We start from the raw sequence: 16,551 nt of genomic DNA on the forward strand, positions 1-16,551 counted from the left end.
ATCTCTTCCTTTCAGTCTATATTCCTGTAATTAGAGTCTCCCATCAGGATCACTTTCTTTTTACATGCCCAACTAATTTGCCTAAACATTTCAGTATTCTCTGCATTCCCTGGCCTATAACAGCATCCTATCAGATATATATACTAACCTATTTCTTTCAACTTCCACACTTTGCGGATACAATTCCTCTGCAATCATTAATAGCACTCCCCCCTCCTCTTTTCACATCTCTATCCTTCCGGAAAATTATATATCCTTCTAATTCTATTCCCGACATCATATCCTCCTCAGGCAACCAAGTTTCACTTATTCCAGTTACTTTTGGCATACTGTCTCAATCAATACCACAAACTCAGCTCTCTTGTTTTTTCTGAATACCCCTTACATTTGTGTATAAACATAACAATCGCTGTGTGTTTGAGGCCATCCTACCAGCACCAACATTCTCTATTCTAGCTGCTATACTACACCTTGCTCTTCAGTTTGACCACTCCCATTTCCCTAATTCTGACTGCGATTTCCATTCTTACCTGTCTCATCCTCACTTTTTTGCATTCCATCGCCTTGTGCTGCTGCAACCACATCTTCAACCTCCTATCCATCTTCCTCCTCCTGCTGTACAATCTGTTGATTTGTGCTATCCTGTTTTACATATAGAGACTGATCATTTGCTACATTAACTTCTTGACTCTGTGCCTTCTCAGAAAACAATAGCCTTTCTAAATGTCCAACACCAAACCTATTCAAATGTAATCCATCAGCTTTATACCATTTGAACTTCCTTTCATATTCACTCCAAAGATTTACAAATTTAATCCCCTTTGCCATCTTACTATTCATTATCTCCACTCTCCTTCTCAATTAACTGTTATCATATCTGGGCAACATGCTTACAACTTTCCCAACAAGGCTATTCTTCTTTACCTGCTGCAACAACTGCAAATTTCTATCAACATTATTCTTCTCCCCAACTAAGTTATTTGTGCCCATGACTACCATTAATTTTGACACCAGGTATTTCCTTTTCTGCAATGCATCAGTTATTTGCTTTATTGTTCCACTAGGAAAGCATGTTTTGTGCACTTTATTAGTAATCACACCTCTAATGATCGAGTCCCCATGCACTGATATACGATTATCCTTTGATTCTTTCTTTATAACATTAACTTCCTCCTTCTCATCAGCCAAACTCTCCTTTAGCTGTTTAATATCCTCTTCTAGACGTTTCATTTTGCTTTTCATTTTCATTAACGCCTGCCGAAGCTCTTTTACTATGATCTCGACGTTTGCTCCCATTTCTAATTGCTCTAATCTATCCAGACACTTTTCACATATGTTAACACTTTCCTTCTTCTTGTTTGCCCACACAGTCCACAGATCTTTCACATTTTTTGGTGCATACATATAGCAGTTTTCGCAATGCATCCACTGTGAAAAATTCAAGGTCTTTGAAGAAACCTTCCATGCCATTGACGTACATTTCTTTATGGATACCATCTTTAGAAGCTGAAGCAGTACAACAAACAAGTAGCAAAACACAATATAAACAACAAAAAAATTTCAACAACAACACCACTGAAGGACACTTGTATCCAAACTGAATCCTGCCACCAAATTCTGATATAAGATTTGGAAATAAGGGGAATTGCTGCAAAGCTTCTCATTCAGGACCAAAAGGGTCATTGAGTTACAATTTGGCAGGAACTCAAGACTGTGTTGCTCAGAAACATCACTGCAGGTAATGAGACATGGGTTTACAGCTATGACCCAGAGATAAAGGCTCAGTCATCTCATTCCCCCAGTTCATTCAGCTTTTTAACTTGGGAGTTTCAGGTGGATCAAAAGAACATCACAGTCGTACCTCACCCGCCCTATTCAACAGATTTGCTGCCCCACCATGACCTCTTATTCCCTAAGTTAATCTGCACTTAAAAGACAAAGGCTTCAAGATGTAAATGAAATTAAACAGAATGCAACAGAGCAACTCAAGCCGTTCCTTTAGAATAGTTCCAGAGATGCTTCCAAAAGTGGGAAAAATACCGGAAACAGTATTTTGAGACAAGAGGAGAATATTTTGAAGTGGATATATTGCTATAATAACAAATTTTTGTATATATTTTAAATAAATTATGTTTCAGAACTTTCTGAACAGATCTTGTATATTTATGTATTTCTGATTATAGCTCAGATCTTTCTAACCAAATTACATATGTTCGTTCTTCTGACTACAGTATTCAGACAAGAAAGAAAAGGCTTGAAATAAAGTTTATAACATATAGAATTTATGAAAGTTGTCATAACTGTTGAAAATGTTAATTTCCAGCACACAATCCTTTGTGAGATATAGCTGCATTCATTGAAAATTTTCTAATTTCCTTCACTGGTTAAAAATGTATATTTAACAGAAGTCAAAATGATAAAGCATTAATCAAACATAGTAAAATGTCAAAAAGAAGCAAAATACTGCCATACAGTCAAAGGTGGACTATTACCAAAATCTCTCTCTCATTCTTTTTTTTTTCCCCCATCTATTGCAATAGCAAGAGTCCCTTTTCAATATGACTATTGTTCTGGCTAGATTAAATTAAAAATAAGTGTGATGACATTCAGTGAATCAACAATTTTGACATCTTCTAGTAAATGCAATTTGCTATAATAATAATAATTTTTTGCTGTACTTATTTTTTTTAAATAAGAAAAAATTACTAAGACGAATATGCTAATTTTTAAAAATTAGAAAAGTCATGAAATTAGGAAATCAATTCCAAAATTATCCAATGAAGACTAACTCAGGAGGAAAAAAATACAAACATATATCAGCATATTTAGAGCAAAATAAAAACAGGCAATAACATAAAACATAAATCATAATGTAAACAATGACAAACTAATGTGCTTGGGGTGCATCAGGCTGATTTTAACTCTGGTTACTGCTCCTTTCCAACATTTTTTTAAAATAAGTTTATTGTAATTTATATTAATAAGGTAGAAAGAAAAAACGCATTTATTAGAAAACAAAAATGAAATCGAATTTTCTGAACATCTTTTCACGGGATATGTGAGGATTCCCAGTATTTTCATGCTTTATAAAACTTTTTTTTTTTTTTTGTATGTGTGTACTCAATTTACAAGTAGATGAAGATGGAATGGTATTATCGATGTCTTTGGCAAACATTTTTCAACAGTTCATAATTATGTGCAAATCTTTTAAAATAATGTTCGTTACTATGCGAGTTAAATGAAATAAATGTAAATGATATTTAAATGTTCTACAAATGATCCTTACTCTACTCCTCGTATGCAGTATTTCTGACGATGGAGAAATAAATTTCGGGCAACTTTTTCTACCAACTTAAAAGGAAGGTTAATGGCTGGTACTTTTAATGGTATAAAATGTACAACTCCAACGTCGACTTCTGGCTTAGGAACAAATGCACTGCCTAGAATGAACATGAATCCAAAAATATTATATTTATATATATATATATGTTAAAAATAATGTTAAAATAGTGTGTTAAAAATAATCTCCCTGTTTAAGTTTAAAAGATCAATCTCAATTAATTTTGAAAGTGTCTGCAGTAAATGGATGCATTTAAATATTAATACATAATCAACTTTTCTTTAGGCAGTCTAAAATAAACTAAATTTCAGAAATATGCAAAGGTAGAAAATGTAAAAAAGAAAATTATAAACTTTGCCTTAAAATGCAATTTCGTTTTCTTTACTAACAGAAATATACAATGATGTATAATACAGTTACTTTCAGTAGCTATTATTCTGAAAAATAAGGAAGTTTTAAATTTGAACTTACATGTATTCTTGATATGGAAAAATTGTGTCTTTTTATAATGCAAAAAAAAAAAAAAAGAGGGAGGAAGAAAAGGACAAAATATTTTACTATACTTTCTTTTCTCTTATGAATATCAATTTTAACAAAGCATTTTTTAGTTCATAACCATATACTAGCCATCTCTACTAACATATGACAGCATCAGAAGGCATGTTACTTTAATTTTAATAGTATTGATGAGAACAAAGACTAATAAGAAAATAATTAATCTGTATTAACTTATTGCTGATATTTTGCTGGTATTATGTCCAGCATCTTCAGAGCACAAAAACAGTTTGCCATAGTATGCAAAATAACAACAATCTGGATAACAATGGGATTAGTTTATAAACAACTGCAACGGGCAGCACAAAGACTAAAGTCCTAATTAGGTGCATCTATATTGGAAAAAAATAAATAAATAAACAAAGAAAGCAGGTGCTTATATGCTTAGTAGTAATAGTATGCTCAGGTTATATGCTTAGTATTATTGGAGCTGCCATGTGGTTAAGCAATAGCGATATAAATAAATTTAATTGTAGTTATAAGCAAGTAAACTTCCTTACCATATATTGTAATCCTTAGGGAATAACACAGCAATGGTGAATGTATATTATAAATTATGTTGTTTACTGTAGCATTTCTATGTCAAATACTTGTAATGTGCAAGCACAGTAATAACAGCAACCATGTTGTCACCTGAGTTTTCACTTTTGAATCTTGATAATGGACATGCGCATTAGTTGTTTTTTTTTAGAATAGCTGTTGTTTGGTAACAGGAATGCTAGAAAGTAAAGAATAATAAGCAAGGAAGCTCTGTTTCCTTGCTTGCTACTCTTTATTGTAATTAAGAAGTTTAATAAACTACCGAGTTAAATTCTCAAATCTCAGAAAAGGGTTTTATATGCATTTTGAATTACTTTCCAGGGATATGGAACTGTGAAGCTAATAACTGGAATAATCCATGGAATAATTTGGAATCTGCAGTGAAAGTTCTAGTATTGGGAATGCATCTGGAACTGCTGAATTAATATATTACCGTAGTTTGTGAAATTTTTCGTCATGCCTACTTCAGAAAAGTGAAAGATAGATGATTAAAGGAAACTTTTATATGGCCGAGTAAGACTACAGAATGTTTAACTGAATGGTATTTTCAGCTTGTTTTTGTAGAAATATTTTGTTTTGTCTCTCAATATTAAATAGTGTATGAGAGAAAATCAAGCTCATTTATGTTATTTTAAAAATGGCCATTTAATTATTTTTTGTATTTGTTGTATATAATTATATGTTTAAAGTGAATATTTTAATTTTGTATAATTGAGCTTCATTATTTAGAACACAACATGTTCAATGCACTACCATGGATACGAATCTGGAACATACCTAACCAACCAAAAAAATAAAAATTAAATATAATATATTGTTATATACACCACGACTGTCTTAAAATATAGGTTGGACATATAGGTGGGGAATAACATATGTGGAGCAAATCAAGCACACAAACATTAAAATATAACACTCATTTTGATAGAAAATTTGACACTGCTACACCTGTCAAAGATAGCTTTTGATGATGTAAAAATTTTATATCTTACTCTCTAACACTGAATCTAATGATTTCTGGTCCATTTTCAGAACTGAATTGAATATTACTAATTCCTGAAGACTGATTGATTTGAACTAGAATACTAAAACATTAATATTATTTAAGTATAAAGAGCTAATAAGCTTCATTTCGGCAATGAAAACATTACTTAAATTAAGGGGATATTAAATCCCACATAGTTTTAAAACCGAATAAGAAACTCAAAGATTGGAATCAGAGAGTTTCTTGCCGAATATAGTAAACTATAAAGTATCGTCGACACTAGCGTTAGCGTTAGGAGGGAGGTCACTACCGGTCTGGGTAGTGACCTCCCTCCATAATGTAATAACAGCATACATTTCCTAGGAAATGTGTTTTTACATTATGGAAAATACCTAAGAATAGCGATCTGAACTTCCCCACCTTTGCAACGAGTTGCCCGGTATTGTACTACGTACTAGGATCACTTGCATTGGCTAACGCTAGTGTCACCGATACTTTATAGTTTACTATATTCGGCAAGAAACTCTCTGATTCCAATCTTTGAGTTTCTTATTCGGTTTTAAAACTATGTGGGATTTAATATCCCCTTAATTTAAGTAATTAATATTATTATTTGGTAACCTTCATGGAGTCAGACTCATCATGGGAGGCCCACTCAACCAGCAACACATCTATCATAATAAGCTTTGAAGTTATTTATACTACCTGCACTCACAACACACTCAGGAAATGCATTCCACTCACTAACAACTCACCATGTAAAAAATCTATTCCTCACACTTCTTCACAACATCTTTATACTACTTCCAGGGATGACCTCTCATTCTTCAGATCTTAACATCCGCTTTATCTTAACACATTTTATAATTTCTTCTGTATTAATCTGATAGCACTTAACTAACTGGAAGGTCTCTATCAAAATTTTCCTTCTGTCCATCAATCTCTGTAATCCACGTTCTCTCTAACACTCTTCATAAGCAACACTCCATAGTCCTGATATCACTTTGGTTATTGATCTTTGGGTCCTCTCTAGTGTTTCCCACAATGAAAACTAGGTGACCAAATCTGAGCACAATAATCTATATGTGGCTGACCAATGCCTTACACAGAGGCACCACCACCTCCTTATCCCTACATGTCAATGTACCTTTAATCATAGCAGCAATACGATGTGCAGTCTTTGCAACACGTGTAATATGCCACCGAAACTTCAGTCCACTCTTTACCATCACTTTAAGATCTTGAATCTCATTCACTTCCTGAAGTACAGCTCCACCAATACAGTACGTAGCCTTATATCTCTGTTCCCAAAGTGTAACACTTTACATTTATTAATATTAAAACTGCAACCCACTCATTTGCCCAAGCTAAAAGTCTAGTCAAATCTTCCTGTAGAGAATTAACATCAGCACTACTCCTGATAATTCTACCTAACTTTGCATAATTTGCAAACTTTTGAAGATCCCTTGTCAATCTACATGAAATATCATTAACAAATAAGTTAAACAGTAAGGGCCCAAGAACAGAACCCTTAGGCATGCCACTAGTCACCTTCCTTTTATGAGATACTTCATCATACACAACTTGCTGGTATTGTTCTGAGAGCCAATCTCTGATCCATCTAACCAATATACTATGTAATCCTATCCTCTGCAGCTTGTACACCAAGTTATCATATGGTAAGCTATCAAATGCTTTTTCAAAGTTGAAGAATATCACTATTTATGATTCTCGCTTATCCAATACATCTGTCACCTTATCATAAAACAAAAGCAAATTGCTAAAACAAGACTTGCTCTTCACAAACCCATGCTGACCATCATAGAGAATCTTATGTCAATCAACCCAACCCTGTATTTCATTTCTAACCAATTTTTTTCCAACACTTTGATCACAACTGCAGGTATACAGACCGGTCTATAATTGGAAACTATGTTTGTGGAGAGGTATTATTTTGCCTTCTTTCCACTCCTTAGGAACCTTCTGCATTATTATTATTTTGTTATTTTGCTATTACTATTATTACTATTATTTTGCCTTCTTTCCACTCCTTAGGAACCTTCTGCACTACCAAACTTTCATTAAATAGCCAAGACAAGGGCACTGCTAAATCTTTTGCACATTATTTAAAAATACATGGTGATTTATCATCCATTCCCAGCTTTATTAACATCAAACTCAAGCAACACTTGAAACACCTCTGATTCTTTCACCTTTAATTCTCGCCTCCCTTCTACATGTTACACAGCATCATTCACACCATTACGATATACAGTGATGAAGTGTTCGTTAAATAATTACACTATATCATTTGCTATGGTTACTCTGCTACCATAACTATCCACTAGTATCAGCCTGCCATAATTATTTTTTCTCTTGCTTGCCACATAGGAGAAAAATTTTCTTGGATTAGCTTTGACCTGACTGGCTAATCTCCTCTCATATTCTACTTTTTTTCTTTTTTTTTAAACCATGCTTGCCACTTTTCTGGCCTGCACTTTATATTCTTCATTCATCTTTTTTACTGCAAACTATCTTGCACTTCCTCTATAGCAACTTTTGTATTGCTGCTTGCTTGATTTCACCATTTATACATCTCACTCCTACTGTATTTATTCGCTTTACTCTTGGCATGCAGTTATTATTATTACGGCAACTCCAGGGAGTCCTTAGACTCATCGAGGTAGGCCCTAAACATCATGTCCACACAACTGTACGACATTCTCACAGTATCTATCATACCTTGCCTTGAACTTACTCACCATCATAGCATCCACAATAGACTCTGGCAGCTTATTCCACTTTACCCCCTTTACCACTCTAAAAGTAAAGAACCCTGCTAACCACACTCTTGCCCAGCTTCCATAGGTATCTCCTAGTTCTCCCACCACCAGTCCTGATCTCAAAAATATCCTCTGAATTAATCCTATAGAAACCCTTTAGCAATTTGAATGTCTCAATCATATCTCCCCTTTTCCACCTATCAACTAATTTCTGAAACCCACAAATCTTCAACCTGTTCTCATATGGTTCATTCCATAGACCCGCTATCATCTTAGTCACTCGCCTCTGGATCCTCTCCACCTCCTCCCCATCAAGAAGGAACCTAGGTGACCAAATCTGGGCACAGTAGTCGAGATGAGGTCTTATCAAGGCTCGGTACAGAGGTACAATAACTTGCTTGTCTCTGCTCGTCAAGGTATTTTTCAACAACCCAGTGAAATTGCTTGTGTTAGATACTTCCTTATCATTTCCCATGCACGGTCAACATCTTGTTTACACAATTCATCAATCCAATGTATTGATGCTAGTTGACTATGGAGCTTCTAATAATCACCCACCTTATAGTTCCATATATAAACCATCTTGATAACAACTTTTTACTGTTTGATTACTTTCCAAACCAATGCCTCATGGTTTGGTTGGTAATTAAAATAAGGTATCAACAATACTACCTGTTGATAGCATTGACACCTCATTCACAATCACATCCTGTGAGGATATCACTAAATCTAACACCAATAAACCTCATGTTGCTTCCATCACATGCTGCTTCAGATAGTTATCCCACAGAAACTCAACAAATTCACTCACACAACAAATATTATACACTATTTTTTGTTTCCAATCCACATTCCTATAATTAAAACCTCCCATTAGGATCATCATCCTTTTACTTGCCCAACTAATTTGTCTAAACATTTCTCAATCAATACTCTCCACATTCCCTGGCCTATAACAACATCATATTAGATATACTATTCTACTGATCTCAACTTCACACCAAAGAGCTTCAAAATCTTCACATGTACTACTATTTTCCACTTCAACTCTGGAAGGATACAATTCCTCTGCTACCATTAACAACACTCTCCCTCCTCTATTCATCTTCCTGTCCTTTTGGAAAATTCTATATCCTACAATTTCAAGTCCTGACATTATATCATCATCAGTCAACCAAGTTTCACTTATGGCAGTTTCTTTGAGCATACTGATTCAATCAATGCTACAAACTCATCCCCCTTGATTTCTAACACTCCATGCATTAGTATACAAGCATTCTCCAATCTTTGAGGCCATCCCATCAACACAATTACTCTTTACTGTTTTTCTCTTTTCATTCTGACCAACCCCATTTCGCTGATCCTGACTCCAATTTTCATTTATATTCTTATCACCACCATTTTGCACTGCATCACACTGCTCTGCTATAATCACTTCCTCACCTTTGTATTCATCCTCTTCCTGTCCTTCCACAACCTGCTTCTCAACATCTCTCTCTGACTCTTAGTGGTACTAATTTCATATGAACCCTGTGCAAGCTTAGTAAATAGCAGTTGCTCCAAATGACCAACACCAAATCCATTCAAATGCATCCCATCAGCTTTGAATGATTCTAACTTCCCTTTGAATTCATTCCATGCATTCTCAAATTGAACACTCTCTGCTTGACACAATTCAGCCATCTTGTCATTCAGTATCATTACTTTCCTTCTCAGTTCACTACTGTCATATCTGGGCAGCAAACTAACCACTTTCCCAATTACACTATTATCTTTCACTTCCTGCAACAACAACTTCAAACCCCTTTCCACATTCAAGTCATTTCTGCCCACCACTAATTCTGATGCCCGTTCTTTCCTTCTATGCAAAGCATCTGATATTTGCTTTATTGTACCACCTGTAAAATATGTCTTGTGCACTTTATTTTTTACCACACTTTTAATGATTGAGTCACCATATAAAGCAACCCTATCATCTTTAGATACTTGTTTCTTCTTAACCTCCTTGTCATTTAAATCAGTTACTGCTCTTCTTTAAATATTCAGTTTCCTTCTCCATACATTTAACCTGACTCTTCATTTTCTTTAACAATTACCTAAGCTCTTCTACATCACTTTGATTATTATATGCTCCACTTCTACTTTTCAATTTACTTTTTTCCCTCTTGGTTTATAATTATATACTGTTTTAAAAATTTCATCTTTCCTGTTTAATATTTTGATGTCCGTGTAGCGCAGTGGATAGCGTGTTGGACTTCTAATCCAAAGGTCCTGGCTTCCTTTTTGATGTCCCTGTAGCTCAGTGGATAGCGCGTTGGACTTCTAATCCAAAGGTCCAGGGTGCGAGTCCCGGTAGGGATGAATATTTTTGAGAGCCTGTGTAGCTCAGTGGATGCGCTTCACTGCACGAACGAAGACTTCATTTCGAGTCTAGTCGGTGACTAGAGGATTTTTGTGTTGTATGAAAGGAGAGAAGGTTAGCACTCCCCTTAATAAGGACGGACCGGCCTCTGGGCCTAATACATATAAGGTTAAGGCACTACCGCTTACTTCGCGGCACTTAACCAATTTTTACAATATTAAACAGCAATTGCATGCGAAAAAGAGGCTGTGGAAGAGATATAAGGAGACAAGAGAAGAGAAGATGCATGAAGAGTATAAGACACAGGCCAGAAGAGTGACTAGTATGGTAAGGAAGACGAAACTGGAATATGAGAGGAGATTAGCCCTAAGATCCAAAGAAAATCCTAGGGAATTTTTTTAGATATGTAGCCAGTAGGAGGAGAAATGACTGCGGAAGAATGATATTGTGGGATAAAAATGGGAATAGAGTGACTGATGCAGAGGACATAGTAGAATTATTCAATGACCACTTTATTGGAGTATTTCATCCTGGAGGAGTCAGTTTTAATGCTAGAGGGATAGGGCAGGTTCAAGGTTTAAAGGTACAGGAGGAGAGTGTGTTTCAAATACTGAGTACTCTGGTTGTCAGTAAAACTGTGCGACTGGATGGTATTTCACCACGAGTTTTGAGAGAATGTGCTAGGGAAATGAGAGTGCCTTTGACCTGGCTTTTCAATGAAAGTCTGGCTACTGGAAAGGTGCCCATGGAATGGAAGGAAGGTAAGATAGTGCCATTGCATAAAGGTGGTAGCAGACTGGAAGTGTCTAATTATAGACCAGTTTGTGCATCATCAGTAGTTAGTAAAATCTTGGAGAAAGTAGTGAAGGATCATATACAGCATTGGGCAGATTAGGGTAATGTTATCTGTGAGAATCAACATTGATTTGTGAAGGGGTGCTCTTGTTTTAGCAATCTGCTAGCGTTTTATGATAAAGTTAAAAGAGCATTAGATGAGGGAAAGGCATATACTGCCATTTTCTTAGACTTAGTGAAGGGATTTGACAGGGTGCCACATGATAAGCTGATATTTAAGTTGCAGCACATGGGTCTGGATGTCAGATTGGTCAACTGGATTCAGGATTGGTTGTCCGATAGGTATCAGAGAGTTGTGTATGGTGGGGCAGTTTCAAGGAAGCAGAGGGTTACAAGTGGGGTCCCAGAGGGCTTAGTACTGGGACCTATATTGTTTAACCTTTATATCAATGACATTGCCAGTGGATTGCAAGGGGATATTCAGTTGTTTACAGATGATGTGAAGCTGGGAAGGATTATTAGTAATAGTGCAGATGTGGTAGCTCTGCAAGAGGATTTGAATAAGCTAGATAGATGGGCAAATGAATGGGGGTGTCGGTTTAATGCAGCAAAATGTAAGGTCTTGAGGTTTGGGAAACATCGATGGATGCTGCATTCTCTATGGGAGGAGTTATACTGGAGGAAGTAGGGGAGACAAGAGATCTGGGGTTGATGATTGATAGAAACCTGAAATTTAGCGGACATATTGCAAAGGTGGTGAAGGTAACCCAGAGGATTGCTGCAATTATGAGAAGGACACTGACCTGCAGAGATAAAAGGGTTATCATTCCGTTGTATAAGTCTCTGATCAGACCACACTTAGACTATTGTTCTCAGATTTGGTCCCCAGGATTTGAAGGAGATAAATTAACTGTGGAAAGGATACAAAGACGGATGACAAAGATGGTTTCAGGACTGTACAAGGATAGTTATGAGGATCGGCTGAGGGAATGTGGACTTCAGAGTTTGGTGGATAGAAGAAGGAGAGGTGATATGATTGAGACTTTTAAACTGTTGAGAGGTGGTTACAGGGTTGACACTGGGGAGTTCTTTCGCTTGGTTGAACAGCGGGAAGGAGTGATGACAAGAGGCCATCCCTGGGAGTTACGAAAGGAAACTGTAAGCAAGAGGGTGAGAAGTGGTTTCTTTGCATGGAGGGTGGTTGAACCATGGAATGCATTGTCTGATGGAGTGGTGAGAGCGAGAAAAGTCAATGAGTTCAAGGAGTGGTATGATAAACTTTGTGTTTCTTGGGGGGGGGGGGGGAACCTCCCCTCGATGAGTCTTGATAGACTTTGTGTTTCTTAGGAAGGACCTCCCACGATGAGTCTTTTGGCTCCATGGAGGCCTGAATAATAATAATAATAATAATAATATTTACACTGTTCATATATAGTGGTTCAACCAATCCCATCTGGAATGTGTTTGTGTCTGATTTAGGAAATCATTTGAAGGGAGATATTCAGTTGTTGCTGATGATGCAAAGTTGGCTAGGGTAATAGTTAATCAAGGTGATGTAGAGTTTGCAGGATGATTTAAATAGGCTAACGGTATAGGCAAAACAATTGATATCAATTTAACGTGGAAATGTGTAAAGTTATGCATTTGGGGATACAAAGATTACAAGCTGTATACCACATTGAGTGAACTGTATTCCACCAAACTGATGAAGCCAGGGATTTGGAGATAGTAGTAGATAGAGAGTTGAAGTTTAGAAGACATATTGCTAAAGTAGCAGGGTAGCTCACAGGATTACTTGGTTATTGAAGAACACACTAAGCAGAGATAAGAGCGTTATCATTCCTCTTTATAATGCCTTGATACAACCACATATGAATTACTGTGCTCAGGTCCGGTCACCTGGGTTTTTTGGGGATGAAAAAGTGGTGGCAAAGATCCAAAGGCGAGTGGACTGTGGAATAAATGTTTCCTGTGAGGATACACTGAGGATTTGCAGATTGTAAAAGTTGGAAAACAGGCGAAAAAAAAGGGGGCATGTCCAGACAATTTATCGCGGGAAAATTAATTGCACAAAAATTCTAGAATTTTTGTGCAATTAATTTTCCCGCGATAAATTGTCTGGACATGCCCCCTTTTTTTTCGCCTGTTTTCCAACTTTTACAATCTGCAAATCCTCAGTGTATCCTCACAGGAAACATTTATTCCACAGTCCACTCGCCTTTGGATCTTTGCCACCACTTTTTCATCCCCAAAAAACCCAGGTGACCGGACCTGAGCGTGAAAACAAAGAAATATTTTTTTAAAAGATATTTCTTTTAAAACATTTTAAAAAATATATTTTCAAAAAAAATTTAAGAAATATTTTACATATTTAATATTTCGATTATATTTAGCTTTCTGAAATTTTTTTATTCCGTATAAAGTTATTAATATTCTTTCTTACTACAGGCTCTGTATATGTAATATTAATTGTTACAGATAGGATGGTTAGGGAGAAAGAGCACCATATTTAAGAATATTTATGGATAATAGTTATATCCAACTAATATTTATAGTTAACTATTAATAGCTAATTGTTTATTGAGTGCATTGTATAGTTTTTAGCGAAATGAAATTCTGGTAAGCTGAGTGAATTTATTAGGCTTTTCCTGACAGCTCCATGCCTTACATAGAAGATTTTCAATGTAGAAACTTCAAAGAATCCGCAGTTGTACTCCGTTCAGGAGAAAATCTAAACAGAAATCAAGGAATGATTCTGAAAGACATCTGGAAAAGCCTAATAAATTCACTCAGCTTACCAGAATTTCATTTCGCTAAAAACTATACAATGCACTCAATAAACAATGACTGAGACACAACACTCCATGCTTATGATGTTATGAGTCAGTTTTAATTTTAATTTATTTGACTGTGTTACTCCATTCTTCTTTTTTACTAGCAAACGTTATTGTGTACCTTCATACTTGTCCTGAAGAAGCCCCACAGAATAGCTAGTGTAACTTGTTGACAATTTGTGTATATCATTTATTAATACATGGTCAACGAATAAAACAAGAAAAAACTCAAGTTTTAATGTTAAGTGACTAAATTTTAAAAAAAAAAAAAAACATATATTTTGTGAAATTTATTTTCCACTGCATTTACTTTTTATATATTGGTATCAATGCAATATCATTTCAATTTTCCAGTGAATTTTTTCTGCGATGAATAGTTCCCAAAATGAATTTTCCCCACAATGAATTGCCCGTGAACTGTGAAATAAATGCTTCCTATTAGGATAGATTGAGAATTTGCAGATTGTAAAAATTGATTGGCAGGCAAAAAAAAGAGGGAGGATTATCATCATCAATTTCCTGACATATACCCCAAAGGGATGTTCAGGTTACTATGACAACAATACATGATTAAGTTTACATAATTATTAATCTCCTATCCACAATTTTCCTCCAAATTAGTCTATTACTTATAAGCACTCCAATATTGTCATATCTAACATTTTGTTCTTCCAAGGCAGTTCTAATTGAATCAATCTACCCAGAACTTGGTCTTCCTATGGTTCTCTCCTGCCATCTTGGCATCAAACACCTGTTTTGCTAACCTTTCCTCCTCCATTCTATTTAAGTGGCCATACCATCTTAGATTAACTCTGCTGACACATTCTTGAATGCTAATAATGTCAAATTCTTTTCTAATATCTTCATTTTAATATGATTTGGCATTGATGCCATCAGTTTACTCCCCTAATTTTTCTCAGAACCCTCATCTGTGGTCTTTAGTCTTTGATCAAGTGCTTTATTTCTAACCCAACTCTCAGATCCATAACTTAAAACTAGTTTGAGCACAGTCTTGTATACTGCTAGTTGGATGTTTTGGCTAATTTCTCTCTTATTCCACATAAATTTATTTAGCTGGTTATCCACAATACCAGCTTTGTCTATTTCCAGATTTAACTTGCCATGTTCACTAAAAACTATGCCTAAATAGCTGAAATATTTTACCTGTTCTATAGGATCACTATTTAGAATGCAGCTGAAGTTTTCTATGTTCCTGCCTATTTTCATAGTTTTAGTCTTTTTATTGCTGATTTTCATTCCAAATTTGTTACAGCTGCCATTCAATTTAGTTAGAGAATCCTGGAGACTTACACTAGATGTGTTTAGAAGTACATCATCTGCATAAATCAAAGAGCTATGTTTGACATTTCCACTTCTAATATCAGGACTAATGTCACTTTCTTTCATAATGTAATCCATATATATGATGAATAAGAGTGGAGATAATGTGCATCCTTGTCTTATCCTTGATTTTACATCACACTATCTTCCTGTATTTTCCTCAATTCTAACTGCTGACTGACAACTTAAATATAGACTGTATACTGCTGTGCATAATGCTCCAATTCCATCCGGGAAGTAGGCTTTAGCCTATTCTTCGGCCAGTCCCAAGACCAGATAAATGGGGGGGGGGTTGACGTCAGGAAGGGCATCTGGTCGTAAAAAGTGCCAAAAGCCATATGAGTCAAGTATTGGACTATTCGAGGACTGCTAGAGCGTACCCAGATACATTGTGATACAAGGGCAAGGGAGCCCTTGCCCTTGTATAATAATGTAATGAGCTGGTGTAGCTAAAGAATCTAGCTCCTAAAAGACATAGAACTGGGTTGCCTCACTGAATATGTATGACTTGTAGAGGAAGAGAGATAGCAGATTTGATGAAAAGAAGAGAGTAGACATGTTGTGTGTGCAAGAAACTAGGTGGCGAGGTAACAAAGTGAAAGAACTTGGAGATGGTTACAAGCAATTCTATAGTGGAGCATCAGAGATGGGAAGAAATGGAGTGGGAATTATATTGTGTAAAGAAACGAAAGATTGTGTGGTGGAAGTAATTCGTAGAAATTATAGAACTGTGGGCATACACACTAATAGTTAATCTGATTAGTGTGTATGCCCCACAGGTTGGATGTACAAATGAAGAAAATGATGCATTCTGGACACACAAATGGATGGAGTGAAGAGGAACATGTGATTATTGGGAGTGATCTAAATGGACATGTAGGTAGGAAAAATAAACAGTGTCAGAGAATACATGGAGATCATGGGATATGTGAAGTGAATCAGGAAGGGTTAAGAATAATAGATTTTGCAGTTGCATTGAAATGGCTCTAGTGAATACTTTCTTCAGCAAGAGGGCA

General features: G+C 35.8%; 1 protein-coding gene and 2 non-coding genes across 3 annotated transcripts in view; 2 read left to right on the forward strand and 1 right to left on the reverse strand.

Moving 5' to 3' along the window:
• Positions 1-16,551, reverse strand: part of mtTFB1 (mitochondrial transcription factor B1) — a 114,057-nt gene that overhangs the window by 16,043 nt on the left and 81,463 nt on the right. The window contains exon 5 of the mRNA XM_090401120.1: positions 3,287-3,440. Coding sequence (XP_090257246.1) covers positions 3,287-3,440 — 154 coding nt within the window. The remainder of the gene's footprint in view (positions 1-3,286; positions 3,441-16,551) is intronic.
• On the forward strand, positions 10,492-10,564 carry TRNAR-UCU (transfer RNA arginine (anticodon UCU)). Its single transcript has one exon. It is a non-coding gene; the product is annotated as a tRNA-Arg (tRNA).
• On the forward strand, positions 10,658-10,776 carry LOC150101122 (U6atac minor spliceosomal RNA). Its single transcript, XR_016549207.1, has one exon. It is a non-coding gene; the product is annotated as a U6atac minor spliceosomal RNA (small nuclear RNA).

The sequence above is a fragment of the Typopeltis vanoorti genome, chromosome 12, assembly GCF_054136105.1.
Source record: "Typopeltis vanoorti isolate ZY-2024b chromosome 12, IOZ_Tvanoo_1.0, whole genome shotgun sequence".
In the NCBI taxonomy this organism is placed as follows: domain Eukaryota; kingdom Metazoa; phylum Arthropoda; class Arachnida; order Uropygi; family Thelyphonidae; genus Typopeltis; species Typopeltis vanoorti.